This window comes from Salmo salar, chromosome 01 (genome assembly GCF_965601325.2).
Source record: "Salmo salar chromosome 01, fSalSal1, whole genome shotgun sequence".
NCBI lineage: Eukaryota > Metazoa > Chordata > Actinopteri > Salmoniformes > Salmonidae > Salmo > Salmo salar.
Genome location: NC_138291.1, coordinates 34,991,034 through 35,016,922, shown reverse-complemented (window position 1 = coordinate 35,016,922; position 25,889 = coordinate 34,991,034). Strand labels below are relative to the sequence as shown.

Here is a 25,889-nt window from a genome sequence, read left to right as displayed (position 1 = left end):
GGTGGAAACATTATGCTTTGGGGGTGGACAACTTCACCGCATCAAAGGGACGATGGACGGGGCCATGTACCATCAAATCTTGGGTGAGAACCTCCTTCCCTCAGCCAGGGCATTGAAAATGGGTTGTGGATGGGTATTCACGTCACCCCGCTCCTCCGCACACTCCACTGGCTTCCAGTTGAAGCTCGCATCTGCTACAAGACCATGGTGCTTGCATACGGAGCTGTGAGGGGAACGGCACCTCCGTACCTTCAGGCTCTGATCAGTCCCCACACCCAAAGAAGGGCACTGCGTTCATCCACCTCTGGCCTGCTCGCCTCCCTACCTCTGCGGAAGCACAGTTCCCGCTCAGCCCAGTCAAAACTGTTCGCTGCTCTGGCACCTCAATGGTGGAACAAGCTCCCTCACGACGCCAGGACAGTGGAGTCAATCACCACCTTCCGGAGACACCTGAAACCCCACCTCTTTAAGGAATACCTGGGATAGGATAAAGTAATCCTTCTAACCCCCCCCCCCCCCCCCCAAAAAAAAAATATATAGATGTACTATTGTAAAGTGGTTGTTCCACTGGATATCATAAGGTGAATGCACCAATTTGTAAGTCGCTCTGGATAAGAGCGTCTGCTAAATGACGTAAATGTAAATGTATTCCAGCATGACAATGACCCAAAACACACGGCCAAGGCAACAAAGGAGTGGCTCAACAAGAAGCACATTAATGACTTGGAGAAGATCTGCAAAGAGGAGTGGGACAAAATCCCTCCTGAGATGTGTGCAAACCTGGTGGCCAACTACAAGAAACGTCTGACCTCTGTGATTGCCAACAAGGGTTTTGCCACCAAGTACTAAGTCATGTTTTGCAGAGGGGTCAAATACGTATTTCCCTCATTAAAATGCAAATCATTTTATAACATTTTTTACATGCGTTTTTCTGGATTTTTTGGTTGTTATTCTGTCTCTCACTGTTCAAATAAACCTACCATTAAAATTATAGACTGATCATTTCTTTGTCAGTGGGCAAACGTACAAAATCAGCAGGAGATCAAATACTTTTTTCCCTCACTGTATGTGTAATTATTCCGTATGTGATTAAACTAATCATGTAACTTTAATTAACTAGGATGTCGGGGTACCACAGGAAAATGTTTATAGAGTCTCTATTTCCTGAATTAACTCTTCAGATATTATCATATCTTATCAATTACAATCTTCTATCAATGTATTATTACCTCATCAATCTCATTCCTGAATGTTGCAAACCATTGGATATCTGCACGAACCCTAGCATCAAATCATGAATCAGCGATATACAAATTGGCTTAATTATTTATTTACTAACTAATCAATCACAGAAGTACATAAACACACACACAATACTTATACATTGGTTACTGACATGATACACCGAAAAGTCCCTAGTGGGCTAAGCCATTATGACAGCTTGGTAGACAAAGGAAAGGGGTGGGGCCAGCTCAGGAGCGGAAAACTCAGAGTGGAACCCCGTACATACACTACAGTCATGGAAATGCTTATACTTTGAATATGAACAACCGCTCATTCGAAAATAAATGGCAATTTACATATTTACGAGTGTATGCCTTTGTTATCCCTCTCTGCGATTGCCGGTCCGTCTGCTGGATAGACTGTTGACAGAAATCTCTGGTTTGTCCACCAGAGATCAAAGTCTTTCGGAGATGTAGCTTGTTATAATGGATACGTCATTATACCATTAAGTACCATTAAGCCGTTCGACTGGTTGCGTTTACCAGACTAAAGTACTTAAACAGCTGCAGCCTGAATAATTGTTCTGTAGTTTGTCGATTTCTTAGCCATTTCAAAGTGGGAATGATCTCCACGTTCTCTGATCTTGTCCTTTGGTAGAGTTGCCAACCATTTCAACATGTAGCAACAGCTCCGTGTTTTCTTGTCAAATGTACATTTTGTCAGAAGTGGTTTTTATACTGGAGAAAAGGGGGCGTTCCATGACACCCATGTAAATGTCTGTGCTCACGGGGGCGTGGCCACTGACTGATCATAAGTTACTATCATTTATTTTATACAACATTCAGATGCAAACCCCATAATTGAGAAGTGTATACAAACAAAGAAACAGTATTGTGTATCTCCTGTCCTTCATGAGGTCACCAAATGAAAGAAACTCGACATGACTGTTCCTTAAGTGTCCACGGACCACTCCAACTGCTTGGAATACAGAAATACTGTTCAATTATTCAACCTTTTGATGTCCAAGTGTCTCTCTGTGTTAACAAAGGGATTCTCAACTTTCATTTCGGCAGAGTGGGGAAAGGATTTTTGGTATTTACGACAGTCATAAACCTGTGGTGGGAGAGAGAGAGAGGGGGGGGGGGGGCTATGCTCCTCACCCAAAGGGGCACGTCATGACAACATGTACTGGAAATCAATGCATTTGGTTTGCTCTGTCATCAATTAAGGAGTGACTCAACCTAGGGCTGTGGCGGTCTTGAAATTTTGTCAGCCGGTAACTGTCATGCAAATGACTGCCGGTCTCACGTTAATTGACCGTTAATTAACATAAACACGTTTAGCATCTCCAGGCCTCCACACATACAAGCCACTGATGTGCGCATTTTGACATTTTTTTAAAGGTATTTTTAATATACACCATCACAATAAATCCATGATTTATTTTAGGCAGGTATAAAGAAACATTATGATATGAAGAAAATGTATTTCAGAAGAACAAAATAGCATCTTTTGAGTCAGTGAGTACATGTATGTTATCTGGCTATTTGCCATGCCATTGGCAGTCTAGGCTGTAGGCTAGTTCATTTAGCAGACAATATATTTTTATAGTGAGAAGAATATAATTCAACTTGGATGAATAAAACAGAAAGGATATTTTTCACATTCCTTAGTGAGGTGGCTATGTTGAGCATAAAGGTGAAAATTTGAAACAGGTCCTTTTTACAATTAGTCTATTTGGCATCTTTAGTTGTGAATGACACAAACCTTAGAATGTCTTAAAAATCTAAACACATATGGGTTGCATGATGTGCCTATATTGATTAATTTAAAAAGTCACAAAAAAAGCTTGCGCTCTGTTCCTTGCGTCAGGCTGCACACGCTGTTCTCTCATCAAGTGATAATACTCTCACCCATGAGACTATTCTCAATTTAATCTTGTCTTTACTAATATGTGAAATTAGTTTGGATTTATAATGGGCCATTATCAACTGGAGAGGACAACGGGCAGGGGAAAAAGACATGTCATCCATATGCACTGGAATAGCGAATGGAGGCTGCGCTTTCCCATTCTTCCTTTTTCAATCATGCCGGGTAGGCAATGTGCTTAATATTAGCAGCTGAGAAATATATATAGTAGCAGCTGGGATCCTCCTCTTTTTAGTGGCAACCATCAAAACATTCACACGGGATTGCATATAGAAATGTCTAGCTTAGAAGAACCCTTATTTCACACCATGCATCAACCACTGTTTGAGTAGTAGCCTTTGCTGCATGACAGGTGATATTTCGCCCAAACTCTGTATGCCATGGGCTCGCCAACCTTGTTCATACAGCTACCCAGTGCTTAATTTGTTTAACCAAGTGAAATCAGTTCAGGAACATCGATAGTATAACTTTTTTTTTTACAACAAAACATATTTCATTAAACTCTTACAGCCCCTCTCTCTGCGCGCTCGATGAAGGAATGAAGGAGAGAGAGGAGGAGATGGAAACGCATGGCAGTGAGATATTCTGTAGCTAAATGTCAGCCTATTACTTTTGAAAATATGACTAGTCTATTCAAAATCAAATACAAATTCACTATAGTTGTAGGCTAACTCTGTATGCGGGCCAGCACAATCAATGAACCAACAGCATCACCAAGGCCAAGCTCTCCCTGTGGCTCAGTTGGTAGAGCATGGTGTGTGCAACGCCAGGGTTGTGGGTTCAATTCCCACGGAGGGCCAGTACAAAAAAAAAAATGCATGAAATGAAAATGAAATGTATGTAGTCACTCTGGATAAGAGTGTCTGCTAAATGACTCAAGTAAATGCCTATAGGCCTAAGTGGTAGGCTACTAGGCTATGTGTTGTGTAACGGCACAATAATTATTTTAATTCAGGCTTTTTTTCAGCCTTGGGCTCATAGGCCTATGCATACAGTATGCATAAGTTCTAAAATGCGTATGCATGTCCTACATGCGACATCTTAAATGCTTTGAATCAATCATCACCTTAGAAATATTTGGCCATTATGTTGTGTTTTTTCTTTGATACAAGATCCACATATCATTTGCATTAACGTCAGAGGGATTAGAGGGACAATAGAGTGCTGAGTACCAGGCCATTAGAGTCCTGCCGATCGTTAGCGAGTTGGGTACTACAAATGCATCAGCCCCATTAATGTACAGATCCCATAGGAGGAGGAGATTACCATGATGCCAACGGTCACGTGTAATTTGACTGCAGTCATGACTCATGACTGCTGGTGTGGTGGTAATACCACACCTGCTGGTGTGGTGGTAATACAAAATAGCCTCCAACACTCTCCTCAGCAAATTGGATGCAGTCTATCAAAGTGCCATCCGTTTTGTCACCAAAGCCCCATATACTACCCACCATTGCGACCTGTATGCTCTCGTTGGCTGGTCCTCGCTACATATTCGCCACCAAACCCACTGGCTCCAGGTCATCTATAAGTCTTTGCTAGGTAAAGCTCCGCCTTATCTCAGCTCACTGGTCACCATAGCAACACCCACCAGTAGCACGCGCTCCAGCAGGTATATTTCACTGGTCATCCCCAAAGCCAACACCCCTTTGGCCACCTTTCCTTCCAGTTCTCTGCTGCCAATGACTGGAATGATTTGCAAAAATCACTGAAGTTGGAGACTTATATCTCCCTCATTAACTTCAAGCATCGGCTGTCAGAGCAGCTTACCGATCGCTGCAGCTGTACACAGCCCATCTGTAAATAGCCCATCCAACCTACTACCTACCTCATCCCCATTATATATATATTTTTTTCTGCTCTTTTGCACACCAGTATTTCTACTTGCACATCCTCATCTGCACATCTATCACTCCAGTGTTAATTGCTAAATTGTAATTACTTCGCCACTATGGCCTATTTATTGCCTTACCTCCTTACTTAATTTGCACACACTGTATACAGATTTTCAATTGTGTTATTGACTGTACGTTTGTTTATCCCATGTGTAACTCTCTGTTGTTTTTGTCGCACTGCTTTGCCTTATCTTGGCCAGGTCGCAGTTGTAAATGAGAACTTGTTCTCAACTGGCCTACCTGGTTAAATAAAGGTGAAATACATAACAATAAAAAATACGGTCACCGCAACAGCCTTGACTCAACCTCATATTTCCAATGTATTCCTTTATACGGAAGCAACAAAAGCAAAATAGCACTTCTTCCAAATCCTAGATATCATTTGGATACTATGGCATTCACAAATAATCTCTATAGTTGCTCAATACCATTATAAACCACAGGTAATGCTGGGTCAGCTGTAGATGCTGCTGGCTGATGCTGCTGCTTATTGGGAAGGTCTGTGACTGGCGGCCCATGCAATGAATAATAGATTCCCAATGCTCTCCGCTGGGTCAGATGTGGATGCAGCTGGCTGATGCTGCTGCTGCTTATGGGGAAGGTCTGTCACTGGCAGACCGTACAATGAATAATAGATTCCCAATGGAGGAATCTAGGAACACCATGCTAAAGGTTTTTTTATGTCAACACCTCCTTCAGGAAATACTACACAGCAGTTGGTTAGTTAGCCTGTTTCCATTCCTCTTAAGAATATCAGCCACTGCAGAAATAATGAAAAAGATGATACTCCACTTATCTGAATGTAACTGGGTGTGGAAATAATATAAATAAAGCGGGCAAAAGAAAGACGGGCACTCCGATATTCACTGGAGCAGCGTTGATTCTGTCTTTGGGGTCATTTACTACCTAAAAGCTGAGACTAATGAAGAACCTATTCAGGAAGAGAAAAGTGAAGCTTGCCTCTGCTATTCTCATTCATCACGTGAATTACCTAGCATGGCTCCTGGGCTTGCTTGTTGGCTATGTCATATGTACAATTGAAGTTGGAAGTTTACATACACCTTAGCCAAATACATTTAAACTCAGTTTTTCACAGTTCCTGACATTTAATCCAAGTAAAAATTCCCTGTCTTAGGTCAGTTAGGATCACCACTTTATTGTAAGAATGTGAAATGTCAGAACAATAGAAGAGAGAATTATTTATTTCAGCTTTTATTTCTTTCATCACATTCCCAGTGGGTCAGACGTTTACATACACTCAATTAGTATTTGGTAGCATTTCCTTTAAATTGTTTATACTTGCGTACATTTCGGGTAGCCTTCCACAACCTTCCCACAAGTTGGGTGAATTTTGGCCCATTCCTCCTGACAGAGCTGGTGTCACTGAGTCAGGTTTGTAGTTCTATAGGATTGACTTTGTGATGGCCACTCCAATACCTTGACTTTGTTGTCCTTAAGCCATTTTGCCACAACTTTGGAAGTATGCTTGGGGTCATTGTCCATTTGGAAGACCCATTTGCGACAAAGCTTTAACTTCCTGACTGATGTCTTGAGATGTTGCTTCAATATATCCACATAACTTTCATACCTCATGATGCCATCTATTTTCTGAAGTGCACCAGTCCCTCCTGCAGCAAAGCACCCCCACAACATGATGCTGCCACCCCCATGCTTCACGGTTAGGATGGTGTTCTTCGTCTTGCAAGCCTCCCCCTTTTTCCTCCAAACATATACGGATGGTCATTATGGCCAAACAGTTCTATTTTTGTTTCATCAGACCAGAGGACATTTCTCCAAAAAGTATGATCTTTGTCCCCATGTGCAGTTACAAACCGTAGTTTGGCTTTTTTATGGCAGTTTTGGAGCAGTGGCTTCTTCCTTGCTGAGCGGCCTTTCAGGTTATGTCGATATAGGACTCGTTATACTGTGGATATAGATACTTTTGTACCTGTTTCCTCCAGCATCTTCACAAGGTCCTATGCTGTTGTTCTGGGATTGATTTGCACTTTTCTCACCAAAGTACGTTAATCTCTAGGAGACAGAACGCGTCTCCTTCCTGAGCGGTAGGCTGCCTGGTCCCAAGGTGTTTATACTTGCTTACTATTGTTTGTACAGATGAACATGGTACCATCAGGCGTTTGGAAATTGCTCCCAAGGATGAACCACACTTGTGGATATCTAAAAAAAAAAATCTGAGGTCTTGGCTGATTTCTTTTGATTTACCCATGATGTCAAGCAAAGAGGCACTGAGTTTGAAGTTAGGCCTTGAAATACATCCACAGTTACACTTCCAATTGACTCAAATTATGTAAATTAGCCTATCAGATGCTTCTAAAGCCATGACATCATTTTCTGGAAATTTCCAAGCTGTTTAAAGGCACAGTCAACTTAGTGTAGGTAAACTTCTGACCCACTGGAATTGTGATACAGTGAATTATAAGTGAAATAATCTGTCTGTAAACAATTGTTGGAAAAACGACCTGTGTCATGCACAAAGTAGATGTCCTAACCGACTTGCCAAAACTATAGTTTGTTAACAAGAAATTTGCGGAGTGGTTGAAAACGAGTTTTAATGACTCCAACCTAAGTGTATGTAAACTTCTGACTTCAACTGTATGTTGGGGTTTGGTTGGATTCACATAAACATGCAGCCATAGCTTGTGTTGAGGGTAGGGTCAACACACATAGACCCTTGACCTTGTCTCAAATTACCGTAACGACTGTCTGTTTCCAGGATAATAACAAAGATCTCAGCAGACACTCACTAAAACAGTGTGACATATGCAGTTTCATCAGTTGAAAGTGAAAAAGAGCTGTCTAAGACAAATAACCTTACATGATCTGACATACGATATCCCCATTATGTTTCTGTTACATTTTCTGTGTTACAGCTGTATGATCCAAAAAGGCACTATCTAGAACCTAAAAGGGTTCTTCAGCTGTCCCCATAGGAGAACCCTTTTTGGTTCCAGGTAGAACTGTTTTGGTTCCAGGTAGAACCCTTTTGGGTTCCATATAAAACCCTTTCCACAGAGGGTTCTACATGGAACCCAAAAGGGTTCTACCGGAAACCAAAAAGGGTTCTACCCGGAACCAAAAAGGGTTATCCTATGAGGACAGCCGAATAACCCTTTTGGAACCCTTTTTTCTAGGAGTGTACTGCCAGCTGAATCAACAACCACTACAACAGCACTGATCTCCAGTCAGCTCTTTCCATTATCTGACTCCTTCATACTTCACCATTTAGCTCAGTCAACTGCAGCAATAGATCTCAAACAATTTTCTAATCCCGGTTCTTTGCTTGTCAGATGTAGGGATTCATTTTTGGCCTCAGTAGGCCTATTTTTAGGTGTGATTTTACAGTACAGACATCATGAGAGCACTGTAATGGTGTGAACTGGTTTACTGGTAGGATAAAAAAAAATACTCTGGGATTTTCTGCTTGTTATTTGATTCAGTTCTGGCTCAGGAATTGGCGGTTTTGGAAGGTTCATGAGCCTACAGAGCAAATTGTGCAGTGTTAAATCAATACTTAAAGAGTTACCTCAGATAACATATGGTCCCACTCTATGGCATGTAAAAAGTACTCTGATGTTAATGTAACACAAAAATAGCACACATGCCAATGTTGCTCAAATTTAACACTATGGGGTAATTAACATTCCCAGTGTTATTTCTACTCAACACTAGCATTAATCTTGAGCAGGGCTCTCCAACCCTGTTCCTAGAGAGCTCCCATCCTGTAGGTTTTTGCAACACCAGTTGTAACTAACCTGATTCAGTTTATCAACCAGCTAATTATTAGAATCATGTGCACTAGATTAGGGTTGGAGTGAAAACCTACAGGATGGTAGCTCTCCAGGAACAGGGTTGGAGAGCACTAATCTAGAGTTAACTCCCATTAGTGTTATGGAAAAACACTTAAGAGTAAATGGTTTGTTTGAACACTATATGGGTTAAGCCTCATTTGCATATTTCCCATGGTGCCTTTCCGTTTTGAGTGCATTGTAGAGTTACCACCCATGACTGTATTTGTTAGTGACAGAGACATTCTTTAATTTTAAAGGCCTGTGACTTCACCAATTGAGTACCTAGGTGAATATTATAATAAAATAAAAAAAACTTTATGACATTACAATAATAATTTATAACATTTTTATGTGGAACTTTTCATAACAATCTCAATCCCAAAAGCAGAAAACAAACAAGCAATACAGGTCCATCATCATGAGTAGCCTAGCTCAAGATCAGGAACCAGGTAAAACAAAAAAGCTATAAGGCCTTACTTTGAAGGCCTAGTTTTACTCTACCATAACGGCCTGATTGTTAGAGTGCTGCAGCGATGGTTGTCCTTCTGGAAGGTTCTCCCATCTCCAAAGAGGAACTCTGGAGCTCTGTCAGAGTGACCATCGGGTTCTTGGCCACCTCCCTGACCAAGGCCCTTCTCCCCCGATTGCTCAGTTTGGCCGGGCAGCAAGCTCTAGGAAGAGTCTTGGTAGTTCCAAACTTCTTCCATTTCAGAATGATGGAGGCCACTGTGGTCTTGGGGACATTCAATGCTCCAGAAAATTTTTGGTACCCTTCCCCAGATCTGTCTCGGAGCTCTACGGACAATTCCTTCGACCTCATGGTTTGGTTTTTGCTCTGACATGCACTATCAACTGTGGGACCTTCAACAGACAGGTGCGTGCCTTTCCAAATCATGTCCAATCAATTGAATTTACCACAGGTGGACTCCAGTCAAGGATGATCAATGGAAACAGGATGCACCTGAGCTGAACTTCGAGTCTCATAGCAAAGGGTCTGAATACTTATGTAAATAAGGTATTTCTGAAAACTTGTTTTTGCTTTGTCATTATGGAGTATTGTGTGCAGATTGATGAGGAAAACAATGTATTTAATCAATTTTAGAATAAGGTTGTAACGTAACAAAATGTGGAAAAAGTCAAGGGGTCTGAATACTTTCCGAAGGCACTGTATAGCCATTAACACTACATTCAGAATTTCGGTTCAATTTCGGGTCCAATTGGTAGGTATCAGTTTCAGTACATCTTTCATATTAGGTGAATATACTGAGACTACATTCCTACCTAGCCAAACTATATGGCTTGAAGACACAGATGAATGTTTTACACAATTAACTAATGTCTGATACATAAACAACGCTCTCTTTCTACAGCTTGTTGTTATGTTTAAAGAAATATGAACTCTGCTATGACCAGTGACCACCAGCTTGTTTTCCTGATTTAGCGACGTGTAGCCGCCGTTAAATAGCAACAAATCAATACACAGCCTTAATTATTCACAGGATCAGGCATAAAAGGAGATTTTCTAGAGGTCCAGCTGTTACAACTTTTTAGGTAAGGCTGAATTTCTTACCCAGACGATCACCGATCCAGTTATTCCCCCAAGTCCTTATTGTTTCTCTGCTGACAGTTTTGTAACAGATGACTGCTGGTCGATTGTGTCACTTACCATGATGCCTGAAGTGAATGTACATGATGTGTAATTGTGCATTATACTGGCTAATATTATGGTTACACTCTTAGACTTAAAAAAAAATTAAATAAAAGGGTTCTTCAACTTTCCCCAGCGGAGAACCCTTTTTTGTTTCCTGTAGAACCCTTTTGGATTCCCTGTTGAACCCTCTGTGAAAGGTCTTCTCCATTTTTTACCTGGAACCAAAAAGGGTTCTCCAATGGGTTCTCTTATATAGGGACAGCTGAATAACCCTTTTAGGTTCTAGATAACATCTTTATTTTTAAGAGTGTACTGACTCAGGCCCTGGGGGTCTTAATTGTGCTTACTGTAGGAAGGATGGCTTGACCATAGAATTAGGAATTATAGTACAAAAATATTAATTCAATAGGATGTCTGTGGACCTGACCTGTCAGTCTGCACATTACATTTCCTTATCAATTAGAACGGCACACAACCACTCACTTACATTACTGACTACATACACCATTGTTAACTGTATATAGTTAATAAATATGTTTTTGTTATTCCTTGATCTCTGCGTTGTCTTTTTGTTACAGGCTACAAGCCGGTTTGTGACAAGTGGGGGCTCGTCCAGGATTATAAGGTTTGTTCCTAGATATTTTGGTGGATAGTGTTTTATTAATGGGTAATGCTAATTGGGATGTGCTTTGGTAGGTATTCACTGCATAGTCTTATAAGTGTTCGGTATAGTGCCTTAGAGACGCATCAGTGATTTTTGGTTGTCCGGTGATGTCATCAAACGGTGCGTTGAATGGAAAAGTATGCCAGTAGGCCTACTACTAGTGAGTGTTGAGCTAACTGGTATGAGTATTTTGTTTGGGAGGAAATGTGGCGTTAGGTGCTTTATTTGAATATTTTTATTTAAACTGGTAGGCCCAGTGTTGGTTGCCTTTGTTTGTTTGATAAATGTGCCACTGCGGTGGCTAGTTGGTTGTGTGCTGCATTGGAGAGAGTAACATTCGTTAGTTTCCAGGCCCCTGCCCAGGCTGGAAACTTTTCCTCTACTTGCTGTTGGGACATTGGTCCGAGGAGGTTAGTACAATCTGCTGAGACTGATTCGGGGAATAGTGTTTTAATTCGGGGAATAGTGTTTTAATTAGGGGAATCGGTTTGAACACGCTGTCAATTCCATTGCATAAACTGATGTTGGATTCTTAACTGGTGAAAGGTGAGGTTGTTGTAGGGGTGCGTCCTTCGTTGCCTGTTGAGGGTATCGACGTTATCCTTGGGAATAACTTGGCTAGTGAGCCTGTATCGCCTGTCGTGTCTTCATCTCTAATGGTTTCCACTAAGCCACGCAGAGGTGTTCTCTGCGTACGCGTGACGGGTTCCATGAGCCGTGGCGACTTGGTCACTGCGCCGGCTAATGATGATGTTACAAAAAAATCTGTCACTACTTTCCCTGTTATTCCGTTATCTGTGCCCCGCTCTGATCTAAACAAGGAGCAGCGGGCTGACTCTACATTAGAAGAGTTCATTACCAAACTGTAGCTGTGGAACAGTTGGGAGATGTCACATGGCTATTTTCTCCAGGCTGATGTTCTGATGAGAATGTGGGTGCCTCATAGTAGTTTTGTGGGGGAGGTTATTAGTTTGGTTGTTGTTCCAGTTAAGCTTCCTGAGTTGGCGTTAACTTCCCACGACGATGTTGTTTGACATCTGGGTGTGAGGAAAACCTACAGTTGCATACTGAGACATGCTTTTGGCCTAGGTTAAAGAGGGATGTTTCTGCCTTCATCAACCTGTAACACCAGTCAATTAACGGGTAAACTTAATCAAGCTATTAAGCAGGTACTGCTGTTTCCTATTCCCGTACTCAGCCAGCCTTTTGAGTATCTGATTATTGACTGTGTTGGTCCTCTGCCTCGTTCTAAGAATGGTAGTAGTTACTTGTTCACTGTGATGTGTCAGACCACTAGGTTTCCTGCTGCCTATCCTCTCTGGTCTATGACGACTAAGTCTGTGCTAAAAGCTTTGACTCAGTTTCTCGCTGTTTGGAATCCCTAAGGTTATTCCGAGTGACCAAGGTTCTAATTTCACCTCTAATCTGTTTGGTCAGGTTCTCCAACAGCTCCATATTAAACACAATTTGGCGCAGAGTCAAGGACCGCTGGAATGTTTCCATCAAACACTTAAGTCTTTGTTGAGAGCTTATTGTACAGAGATGGAGGAGGGGTTGCCTTGCTTACTGTTAGCCGCCAGGGAGGTTTCACAGAAGAGCACAGGTTTCAGTCCAAATGACCTAGTGTTTGGACATAGTGTGTGTGGGCTTCTAGCGGTGCTCCAGGATGACTGGAAGTCTCCTGAGCCGCCTCAGTCCTTGTTATCTTGTGTGTGATTTCTGGCGACGCCTGTACACCACTGGTGAGATGGCTAAAGAGAAGCTGTCATCTTTACAGGGGAGGATGAAAGGCATATTTGATCAGCGAGCTGAGCCTCGTCACTTTAGTCCAGGTGACCAAGTTCTTGCTCTGCTGCCAATTGTTGGTTCTCCTTTTCAAGCCATATTTCAAGGTCCATATACGGTTGTGCACCAGTGCACTGAGCAAAACTATCTAGTTGTCACTCCGGAATGGAGGAAAGCGCACCAACTGTGCCATGTAAATCTGCTAAAACCCTATTATGCACATTCCTCTGGGGCCGAACTGGGAGTCTGCAGAGGACGGTAAACCTGTTCTTTTGGCCGGTACTGTTACATTGCTGGGTTCTTCTTTTTGTCATGCTAGATCCGTGCATGGTGAGGAGGATATCCCTGGTCCTGACGATTGCGTACTGCAGGGTAGATTGAAAAATTCAGTCACTGGATGTTTTGGATAGCCTTCTCGCTCATCTACCAGCTGATAGGCAGGACGAGTTGGTCGGTCTGATTGAGTTTTCCAGTTGTTTTCTGATACACCTACACGTACAAACTTAATAGAACATGATATTGACGTTGGGGATGCTGACCCCATCTGTCAGCGGTTCTGTAGTTTCTTCAGAGAAACAAAGAACGCAAAGGTTGCTGAGGTCTGGGGAAGATGAGGCTGGCTGGGGTAGTGTTAACCAGGGCAGTAGTTTGTTTGGTTGGTGTGGTGTTCCGAGGTCCTTCGTGGTCTCCAGTTTTATGGGAGGGGGTGTGACGACCCTCTCATTCAGTCTGACGAATTCTTTCTCTGTGCTCCACCGATTTGCCGTATTTCTTTTGTATTTCTTTTTTTACATTTATAATTTTTTTTAATTAAGCATTCAGTTAAAAACACATTCTTATTTTCAATGACGGCCTAGGAACGGTGGGTTAACTGCCTTGTTCAGGGGCAGTACGACAGATTTTTACCTTGTCAGCTTGGGGATTCGAACCACCTGCTTTACATTGCACTCCACAAGGAGCCTGCCTGTTACGCGAATGCAGTAAGAAGCCAAGGTAAGTTGCTAGCTAGCATTAAACTTATCTTATAAAAAACAATCAATCAATCAATCATAATCACTAGTTAACTACACATGGTTGATGATATTACTAGTTTATCTAGCCTGTCCTGCGTTGCATATAATCAATGCGGTGCGCATTCGCGAAAAAGGACTGTTGTTGCTCCAACGTGTACCTAACCATAAACATCAATGTCTTTCTTAAAATCAATACACAAGTATATATTTTTAAACCTGCATATTTAGTTAATATTGCCTGCTAACATGAATTTCTTTTAACTAGGGAAAATGTGTCACCTCTGCAACAGTCAGGGTATATGCAGCAGTTTGGGCCGCCTGGCTCGTTGCAAACTGTGTGAATACTATTTCTTCCTAACAAAGACAGCCAACTTCGCCAAACGGGGGATGATTTAACAAAAGCGCATTTGCGAACAAAAAGCACAATCGTTGCACGACTGTACCTAACCATAAACATCAATGCCTTTCTTAAAATCAATACACAGAAGTATATATTTTTAAACCTGCATATTTAGCTAAAAGAAATCCAGGTTAGCAGGCAATATTAACCAGGTGAAATTGTGTCCGTTCTCTTGCGTTCATTGCACGCAGAGTCAGGGTATATGCAACAGTTTGGGCCGCCTGGCTCATTGCGAACTAATTTGCCAGAATTGTACGTAATTATGACATAACATTGAAGGTTGTGCAATGTAACAGGAATATTTAGACTTAGGGATGCCACCCGTTAGATAAAATACGGAACGGTTCAGTATTTCACTGAAAAAATAAACGTTTTGTTTTCGAGATGATAGTTTCCGGATTCGACCATATTAATGACCTAAGGCTCGTATTTCTGTGTGTTTATTATATTATAATTAAGTCTATGATTTGATATTTGATAGAGCAGTCTGACTGAGTGGTGGTAGGCACCAGCAGGCTCGTAAGCATTCATTCAAACAGCACTTTCGTGCATTTTGCCAGCAGCCCTTCGCAATTCTTCAAGCATTGCGCTGTTTATGACTTCAACCTATCAACTCCCAAGATTAGGCTGGTGTAACCGATGTGAAATGGCTAGCTAGTTGTGGGTGCGCGCTAATAGCGTTTCAAACGTCACTCGCTCTGAGACTTGGAGTAGTTGTTCCCCTTGCTCTGCATGGGTAACACTGCTTCGAGGGTGGCTGTTGTCGATGTGTTCCTGCTTTGAGCCCAGGTAGGAGCGAGGAGAGGGACGGAAGCTATACTGTTACACTGGCAATACTAAAGTGCCTATAAGAACATCCAATAGTCAAAGGTACATGAAATATAAATCGTATAGAGAGAAATAGTCCTATAATTCCTATAATAACTACAACCTAAAACTTCTTACCTGGGAATATGGAAGACTCATGTTAAAAGGAACCACCAGCTTTCATATGTTCTCATGTTCTGAGCAAGGAACTTAAACGTTAGCTTTTTTACATGGCACATATTGCACTTTTACTTTCTTCTCCAACACTTTGTTTTCACATTATTTAAACCAAATTGAACATGTTTCATTATTTATTTGAGGCTAAATTGATAGTATTTATGTATTATATTAAGTTAAAATAAGTGTTCATTCAGTATTGTTGTAATTGTCATTATTACAAATAAATAAAAAAATCGGCCGATTAATCGGTATTGTTTTTTTTTTGATCCTCCAATAATCGGTATCGGTGTTGAAAAATCATAATCGGTCGACCTCTAGTCAGCAGGGTGTGTTCCCATGCACTGCATGAAAATAAGTGTTTACGGGTATTTTATTACCTGTACACATTCAGTGAAATTTGACGTGAGCGGTAATTTCTCAAATTTGTGTGCAGATTGCTGCACACTCCTGACCACGCACTGACAAGTATTTCCAGGATCGTACATTCTTGATTACACATTAACAAGGATTTCTGGGATCATATACTCATTATTGGGCATTAACGTAATGACATTTTCGGGTGTGTAAGCTGCATGACACTCGCGCTTGCAAAGGGTTGTCACTAGTAAAAATTCATGAACATGTTCTGCTTTTTAGTCTTAATTTAAGGTTAGATTTAGTCATAAGGTTAGCCGTGTGATTAAGGTTGTTTAAAGTCATATTTTAATAAAACTTGTAGAAAAAGGCAGGGTTTAACCATTTGTGGCTGTGGTAACTAGTGATAACCCTTGGAAAGAGGAGACGTCATAGCGTCACGTAAGTACACACCCGACCAACTGGCTAGTACCACTGACGTTGGGGCGGGAATATTTGAATTTCAGTGTCAGTTAGCTAGAGAGATCCACTCACTGTCTTAGCATAATTCTTTTAGCACAGTCTTTCAAAATAAATGTCAAGCCTCTCCGCAATATTAGCTGTTCTTTCAATTATTTACTAGCTAGCTAATGTTAGTCAGCTGAATGAAGTACCAGATATTAATAAACATATTTTATCAAGCTAGCTAGCTACTTTGTGTGAAGCAAGCAGGAGTTTAGGGGTAAGAGTTGTTGCTAGCTAATGTTAGCTAGCTAGGAGTCAAACGTTATTGTTCATCAGGGAGTTGTTTCATTTCCAAGCTAGTTAGCTAAGAAAGTTAGCTGGCAAAGCTAGCTACCGATAATAACCCTGACTAGCTAGCTAGTTCCTAACTCATATCTCATGACTCATGGACACAGCTGGAGGAATTATAATGAGCTACTAAAGCAGGATTGCAAATGTAATATGGATATAAACAACCCTTTTTTTACATTTCTCTAGCTGGGCATCTACGTAACTCATCATACATATATGTACCTTTGCACTAATGCTGCACACCCAGAACTTTGTAGATATGACAATACCCAAGTCCATTCACTATAACAGAATTGCTCCAGAACATAGAATATAATTGGAAAAGATTAGTGTTCATATGAACAGACCAATACTTATAGTAAGCACATGTTGACCCTAAGAATTCTTTGAGGATCCCATGATCATCTATCATAAACAGATCCCATTATCTGCCAGATCACATAAATTATTAATTCACCATAACCATCACTATTCAACGTCCCAATGATCCCTTATGAAAGTCAGCCACACACGCACGCACATACACTACATGGCCGAAAGTATGTGGATTTGGCTATTTCAACCGCACTCGTTGCTGACAGGTGTATAAAATCGAGCACACGGCCATGCAATCTCCATAGACAGACATTGTCAGAAGAATGGCCCATACTGAGGAGCTCAGTTGGCTGGAGTGGTGAAAAGCTCACTGTCATTGGACTCTGGAACAGTGGAAACGCGTTCTCTGGAGTGATGAATCACACTTCACCATCTAGCAGTCCGACGGACAAATCTGGGTTTGGCGGATGCCAGGAGAACGCTACCTGCCCGAATGCATAGTGCCAAGTGTAAAGTTTAGTGGAGAAGGAATAATGGTCTGGGGCTGTTTTTCATGGTTCGGGTTAGGCCCCTTAGTTCCAGTGAAGGGAAATCTTAACCCTACAGCATACAATGACATTCTAGACGATTCTGTGCTTTGTGGCAACAGTTTGGGGAAGGTCCTTTCCTGTTTCAGCATGACAATGCCCCCGTGCACAAAGCAAGGTCCATACAGAAATGGTTTGTCGAGATCGGTGTGGAAGACCTTGAGTGGCCTGCACAGAGCCCTGACCTCAACCCCATCAAACACCTTTGGGTTGAATTGGAACACAGACTGCAAGCCAGGCCTAAACGCCCAACATCAGTGCCCGACCGAAAAAATGCTCTTGTGGCTGAATGTATGTAAGTCCCCGCAGCAATGTACCAACATCTAGTGGAAAGCCTTCCTAGAAGAGTGGAGGCTGTTATAGCAGCAAAGGGGGGGACCAACTCCATATTTATGCCCATGATTTTGGAATTTGATATTTGACAAGAAGGTGTCCACATGTAGTGAACCATCACCACCACCAACACTCACCTTGATGAGTGCCTCCAGTTCAGCAGGCATTACACAGCGATGCCTCTGCAGGAACAAAGCTTTCTCCAGAGTGATGCTGTCCTTCTGGTTGCTCTCGAAAGGCTGCTCCAGGGCCCGGAAGGCCAAGCCGCCTCCCACCAAGTAGGCCACCACCACCACAAACACCGCCACCACCGTCTTCCACTTCATCACAGAGTGGAGGGCCAAGAGGTCACCGGTGGTGTCCATGCTGGCCACCACGCTGGCGGAACGGGAGGAGACGGAGAGCCGGGGTAAGGGACAGTGGCCGTTGGCTCCCTTGGGATCACAGCCCATCGGGTTCTGCATGGCCGCCACACTGGCCTGGACAGGGCTGGATTGGACCATCCCTGACTGGACCTTCTTGGGAGGGACCAAGTTGGTTTGGACTGCCACTAACAGGAGGAGAGAGAGTTAAAGTGTTAGCAAACTATTGTTTAATTAACCTCTAGGAATTTAGCTTTTTAGTTTGTTATTACAGGGCATTTTGACAATGTTGTCATTGACCTTACCTGACCTGAATAATACTCAAAAACAGTAAAAGTTCAAGTATGGTGCATTGTCCTCTGCAGTTCTAGACATTAACGGAGAGGCAGATGGGATAACTGTATTCATCTATCGGAGCAGACTTATGATTGAAGCCATTAGTGTAGTACTCAGCCTGCAGCCCTGGACTGATGCCCCATTCCACCCTAGGGTAGAATAGCGTTTCATCGCTCTCTCTCTGAGATCCCAGCAGGCCATTGCGATATGTAATAATGTTACCACAGTGAGAATAGTTTTGTATTCAACCCTCGATTCTAATTTCCACAGCCGTATCTAAATGGCATTATGCGGTGGGTGTTTTGATATCAAGGGAAGGACAAGTTGTTGTTGACACACAGAGACACTAAGAACCTTGACGAGAGTGTGCTTAAAAAATGTATATGCCTTCCTCTCCAAAAGCAGGATTCAATCTCTCTAATAGACAAGCGTGGCCCGTAAAAGAGGGGGATAACTGCCACTGGGTCATTGCTTTGCGAATGGGGTGTGCAATAAATGCATGTGAATGGGGAGGGGGGTGGGGTGGGGTCACTCAAGGTGGGGGATTGTGTCAAGGAGGCATCCATATTTAGATCTCCTCCTATAGGAGATTGTTCTGACTGAGCCCCAGGGGGGGGGTGGGAGGGGCCTGGCTGGGTTTCACCATGATGCAATACCTAACACTCTGTTTTTAAAAAGAGCTCATTGTTCATAGGGAGGTGCTTCTTTGTTTAATTTGAGAGATTGACTGGCTATATGGCTATGTAACGTGCTAGCTCATTTTTTATTTATTTTTAAAGTGACACAATCTAAAAAGCCCCTGTCAGTATTCTAGAAGCAAATCTCTTATTGTACTAAAGATATGTTTGTGTAATTGAAACAAGAAGCATTGTTTGCAAGATATGTCATACTTTGCATACTATATGTAATGTATTCATTTAATACATATCTGGGAGAATATGCGTAATTTGTGAAGAATTGTATTTTTCTACTTAAACTGTAGACTTTTTGTGTATTTTACTGTATTATACATTTACTACACTACCACATACAATGTTCCTGGAACAACTGTCTAGCATCCTTCAGTATGAACACCAACACAACCTGTCATGAAGACTCAAGAACATCAAGGAAGTTTCACTCACTTACAGGGATCGAAATCATGTTAGTCCATCCTTTGACATGGATCACAGCTTAAATTGATCAAAACAAACTGTCATCAGGATGGGAAGACACAGCCGGAGATTCACCAACATCAACACCAACATGGCCACATTGAGTTACCACATTACCGGTGCCTAGGAAAACATTTTCAAGCTATTTTTAGGACATTAAGGGCAGTTTGCCAGACACAGATGAAGCGTGGTCCTGGATTTAAAACTACTTTCGATGACGATTCCCCATTGAGCTTTCTTTTTAGTCCAAGACTAGGAGTTCGGGAAGCCGGCCCAAGAAGACTAACTTCACAATTAAGGAATTCACAATGAACTTCTTAGGGTGGGATTATTTTTAGGAAGACATTTGGTGTAATATTTTCAGACCTGCAAGCTACAGAGAGGGGTCTGCTGATGGACATTATAGAACCTCCAACTCTACAGCCCACCCATTCAAGTGTCTGACTCCTCGGACAAAACCATGAATTGGTTTGCATCGTTTGTGATAAATGAGTGGAATGGAATAAATGGGCACTACAGTTTATCATACTTGGATGAGTACTTTATGAAAGGGGTTGAGCTATTTCTCTATCACTAAATCTGCATCTGTCTAAAAATAGCCATTCAATTCCAATCACAAATGGTTCCATCATTATTAGCATAACTCATGGTTGTAATGGCGATCTAGATTTGAAACCTACCGTGGCTTTGAAATGAATATTGTGCTCCAAGTTCAGCTTTCACAAAATATATAATAGTATTCAAAGCACTGAATCCGCCTCCTGTTGAGTTCCATAGTTTCACAAGATTTGATTATGCAGGAGAGTAGGCTAACGCTTTTATCCAATACATTCCTCCTCCCCATCTTCCACCCCTCTCTCTGTCTCTCATCCAGACGTTACCAGAGGAATACAAAGTTGACAGGACAAAAATAAGTGTGATGTGATGCACTGGAGGATCTTCAAAGAAAAGCTATATTAAACTGCATGGATTATAAAGATGATTTTTTTTCTTGTGCTCATGTTGGTAAATCCTGGATATGATGATGCCATCCACAGGCCATTATGATGATGATGATTGGTGATCATGATATGATAATTTCATACCTCCTATCCATGTTTACAAAATAAATATCTTATACCGAGCCACACAAATTGCAAGTGTTAAATCTGACACCTAAACTTTTTGTATACTGTTGTGGCACAGTAGCCTGACGACTCAAACTCAATTATTCCGCTGCTCTGTCGTTAGCTCAAAGAATAGTAGAGCATCCCTATATAGTTTCCATTATGGCGTCTGTGAGCACAGGGGGCAGCTCCATTGAGGCAAACTCCATTTTGAAGTAGTCGATTTTCTTCTTCACGATTGGCTGATTCCTCCTGATGACCCAGTTGGACATGACTCCAACGGGGTCATTAAGAGGGATCAGCCAATAAAGTTGGAAGTTGTACCCAGTTGACTACATTAAAATGGTGGAAGCCCTCAATGGCGTTGCCCATGCTAAATCGGCCTTTTGGCCACTAGAGGCCTCTATCAATCTCTATGCGTTACATACTTTAGTCTGAGACTGCCATCACTGAAGTCATTTGTGGTGACGAGAGGCGTTATACAAAACAAAAAACAAAAAGTCATCAGCAATTGGATTGTGCCTAAACCATCAGAAAATCAAAGCCAATGACGAATTTTCAAACCAGCGCTTTACCCACGTGTTCTTGCTCTGGCCGAATCCATCGGTTTCTGGACCAATCAGACATCCCCGAATGTGTTCGCATTCCTTCGGTAACCTAACATAGCAGGTGTAAAAGAAACGCCTGAGCGGCGTTTAATTACTTCTGATCTTGACGAACCAATCCAGTAAATGTGGAGGAGGAGTTATGACGGAGTGTAGCTTTATTAATGTCCAAAAGTGGAAGTTGTGTCACAGGTTCTCCTTCCATTTCCCCTGAAAACCAGATGCTCAACCTATGTTCGAGTCAATGTCTTAAAGGGATACTTCGGGATTTTGGCAATGAGGCCTTTTATCTACCTACCCAGAGTCAGATGAACTCGTGGATACTATTTTTATGACTCTGCGTGCAGTTTGAAGAAAGTTGCACTAGCGCAATTGCTTATTTGTGTTAGCGTAATAACTGGGAGTCTATGGGTATCTGATTGCATGCTAGCAGATACCCATAGACTTCCAGTCATTAGTTAGCATTGGATCCCAAAACCTACCTCTAACTTCCTTAATACTGGATACGGAGTCATAAAAATGGTACGAACGAGTTCATCTGATTTTGGGGGAGTAGATAAAAGGCCTCATTGCCAAAATCCTGAAGTATCCCTTTAAAATAAAACTGTATTCATCACATGCGCTGAATACAATAGGTGTAGACCTTACAGTGAAATGATTACTTACACGCCCTTAACCAACAATGCAGTTTTAAGAAGAAAAAAAATATATATAACAAATAAGGTAGAGGTAAAGTGACTATGCATGGATAATAAACAGAGAGTATCAGCAGCGTAAAAATGGGGGGTGGGGACAATCCAAATAGTCCGGGTAGCCATTTGATTAACTTTTCAAGAGTCTTATGGCTTGGGGATAGAAGCTGTTAAGAAGTCTTTTTGACCTAGACTTGGCGCTACAGTACCGCTTGCCGTGCGATAGCAGAGAGAACAGTCTATGACTAGGGTGACTGGAGTTCTTGGCAATTTTTGGGGCCTTCCTCTGACACCGCCTGGTATAGAGGTCCTGGATTGCAGGAAGCTTGGCCCCAGTGATGTACTGGACCGTACGCACTACCCTCTGTAGTGCCTTGCAGCCTGAGGCAGAGCAGTTGCCATACCAGGCAGTGATGCAACCAGTCAGGATGCTCTTGATGGTGCAGCTGTATAACTTTTTGAGGATCTGAGGACCCATGCCAAATCTTTTCCGTCTCCTGAGGGGGAATAGCCGTTGTCATGCCTTGGGGTGTTTGAACCATGATAGTTTGTTGGTGATGTGGACACTAAGGAACTTGAAGCTCTCAACCTGCTCCACTACATTACAGCCCCGTCAATGAGAATGGGGGCGTGCTCGGTCCTCTATTTCTGTAGTCCACAATCATCTCCTTTGTCTTGATCACGTTGAGGGAGAGGTTGTTATCATGGCACCACACTACCAGGCCTCTGACATCCTCCCTATAGGCTGTCTCATCATTGTCAGTGATCAGGCCTACCACTGTTGTGTCATCAGCAAACGTAATGATGGTGTTGGAATCGTGCTTGGCCATGCAGTCATGGGTGAACAGGGAGTACAGGAGGGCACTGAGCACGCACTTCTGAGGGGCCCCTGTGTTGAGAATCAGCGTGGCAGATGTGTTACCTACCCTTACCACCTTGGGGCGGCCCATCAGGAAGTCCAGGATCCAGTTGCAGAGGGAGGTGTTTAGTCCCAGGGTCCTTAGCTTAGTGATGAGCTTTGAGGGCACTATTGTGTTGAAAGCTCAGCTGTTGTCAATGAATAGCATTCTCACGTAGTTGTTCCTTTTGTCCTGGTGGGAAAGGGCAGTGTGGAGTGCATTAGAGATTACATCATCTGTGGATCTGTTGAGGCGGTATCCAAATTGGAGTGGGTCTAGATTTTCTGGGATAATGGTAGTTGAATGTGTTATTACTCCAACCTTTGTGAAAGTGAAAAACTGACAAGTTTTCATTTTTGTCAAAACCAACTTTATATTGACGTATTCCCTTTGATTTGCTGGCCTGTACATGTGCAGTTCAGCACGAGACTGCTGTTAGACCTGATTTGTGTTTCTGCACATGAGCTTAGCTAGCCAGCGTTGCCATGGCATCACCTACAAGCGTGATTGGGCAGTTCTATTGGAGAAGCAGTTCATGCATATCTTCATACTGTACTGTCTTTGGATCAGCCAATTAATTACACTCGTGAGCAAACATTCCAGAACTGCAGGTGGCAGTAAATCACCAACCTTGGCTTTATACCTGTTCAAACAACACAATATACAGGTGGCAGTGTGCACCCTTTCAGTTTCTTTGCGAAGTCATTTAAGTAGTAGAAGAAAATGTACTACTTCAAAATGGAGATGGCCTCAATGGCACCGCCCATGCTCTCACATACGCCATACTGGGACAGATACAATGATGCGATGTCTAACATAAGTCTATGATCCAGACTCATTGTGGAGAAGAAGCTAACGTCCGTGGGCGTGGCGTAGCGTTTGGCTGGAACAAGGAGTCTGGGAAGCCAGGCAAGTGGCACAGTGGGAGGCCAGAATATTGATTTATTCAGCCTAGCAGCTGTAGATGGGGAAACATCACATGAAAGGAGTCTGTCTGTGTGGGTTCAGTATGGAGATTAAGAGTGGAGGATCACATTCAAATACTGAATCAGATAATAGCATGCGGAATGTCAGTAGAAAGGCTCTCTCTCTGCCCAGTAATTCCCAATTGGCCTGAACGACATCTCCCCAGCAGCTGTCCTATCCCCGCCTCTATCTATCCCTAACGAAGAGCACACTGTAGCCTACCACACAGCTGAGCACGTAAGGGATGGAGAAGAAAGAGATCCACTCCCAACCACCTGGCGTCATAAAAAGCACATTGCATGATTGTAAATGACATTAAAGCTCCTATTTTAGATGAAATAAACACAAAATAAATCATTTGAAAGAAAGGCTATAGCACATATTCACAATGTAACTAATTTTGTCCAAGTCACACAGTAAAGATGCTGAGACAACTGTATACCCAGGTTCTTCAGTCAACATTGAACATCCTTGCACAAAGCCATCATTATACAAGCTCCACTTTTAGAGTAAAATGTACATTTACTAACCTTGTTGTTCGGGGTCCAAATTGACTTGTTTTCTAGGGTTTTCCAGTGGAAATTTCATAGCTATTGTTCTTCTCAATAAACACAAAGACCATAGATCTGCTCAATAGCGCTTGAGAAAATGTACAAAAATAAAACAAATGTGCCAGCACCCTTGTCACAAATATGTGTTACTGTTGCTTAGAATGGCATGATAAAATATACCCGAAAAGTAAGGCGAAAATGTGTCTGGAGCAATGACATGGTCTGAAGCCATAGATGTAGCCTATCCTTCTTAGCTTGACATGGGCGGGTGCACCCCAGCGGTTGATCGTAATGAGGTTTATGTATGTGTTCTGTCTGTCGCACCACTCAGGACCACCCTATGGGCTACAACACATTTCACACGCCAGTCCACTTGAAGAAGGCTCGGAACAGAAGTGGACAACGAACGCACTTAGAACAACGAACTTCACACAAGGATGTGGATGTAACCCCAACAAAGGAAGAACGACGTTTCTTGGATAATAGTCCATCTCTCCATCAATGGACGCTTTTCTAAAAGTATTAATGATATTACCACTAATACTGTAGGCTCATTATATTCATGCTAATTAACAAATGTCTAAATGGTTTACTTACTATTTTGTGCCAGGGAGGGATAGCGCCTATCCGCCTTTTTCAGTTAAATCCCCACTCCACTCCAATCACGATTGGGTACCGGCGTGTAGGCACATGGCGCGGAGTAAAAGTCTTAAATGAATTAATAAATTCAAGCATAGACAACAACAAAAAACATGACATCATCCGATGTTGGAGAAATCATACATAATGTATCAAAATGAATAGCCTACCTCGAGACCAGTAATCTGTGCAATACTGTCACTATGCCCCTTAAAAAGATGCCATTAAATCTTGTGATGTGTTATTTTGAGGTTCTAGATAAACAGCACTTATTTTATAGGGATGCTTGAAATGCATTTAAGATACAAAACGCACTTTCAGTCAGTAGGCTACACTTTGTCTACAAAAAAATGAAATCAAATTATTGTTATTTTTGCAGTGGATCGGCCTTGCAGAACGAAGCACTGTGCCACTGGTATGTTAATAACATCAAAATGTCCTATGATTTGCATATTATGTTATGTATTGAATTATGCATTTCAGTAGTATAATTGCATATCATTCAACCACTAGTGGACACTTTTTTAAAGGAATTAAACAAACAAATGGATAAATCATAATTTAATTTAATTCTGATACAGTTCATTGAACATCTCACTGTTGTTAACAAATGCATAATTATCCAGAGAAACCATTACAATGGTATTCCACAATGAGAAAAGTGCACCTCCAGAAACACTCGGCGGCTGTAGCTGCTATAGACTATGCTTTCCCCAAGAACCTTCAACCAGTTCTTATGATAGACAGCTGTCTGACTTTAAGCTGAAATAGAATTGGCATACCAAGTGTAAAAACTGTCTGCAAGGAAAGCAAGCCATTTGTTGGTGATATACTATCG

General features: G+C 42.1%; 1 protein-coding gene across 2 annotated transcripts in view; it reads right to left on the bottom strand.

Moving 5' to 3' along the window:
* kcnk10b (potassium channel, subfamily K, member 10b) overlaps nt 1-25,275 on the bottom strand; it is a 43,645-nt gene extending 18,370 nt beyond the window's left edge. Inside the window, exons 1-2 of one of the 2 annotated variants that reach the window (XM_014193592.3) lie at nt 25,010-25,275; nt 17,879-18,291 (exon numbers count right to left, since the gene is read on the bottom strand). In XM_014193592.3, the coding sequence (XP_014049067.2) occupies nt 17,879-18,291; nt 25,010 (414 nt within the window). In that variant the 5' untranslated portion in view covers nt 25,011-25,275. Of the gene's footprint in view, nt 1-17,878; nt 18,292-24,391; nt 24,892-25,009 lie in introns of those variants that run through there. The other variant, XM_014193581.3, reaches the window with a different exon arrangement.
* Between the last annotated feature and the right edge of the window lie 614 nt (nt 25,276-25,889).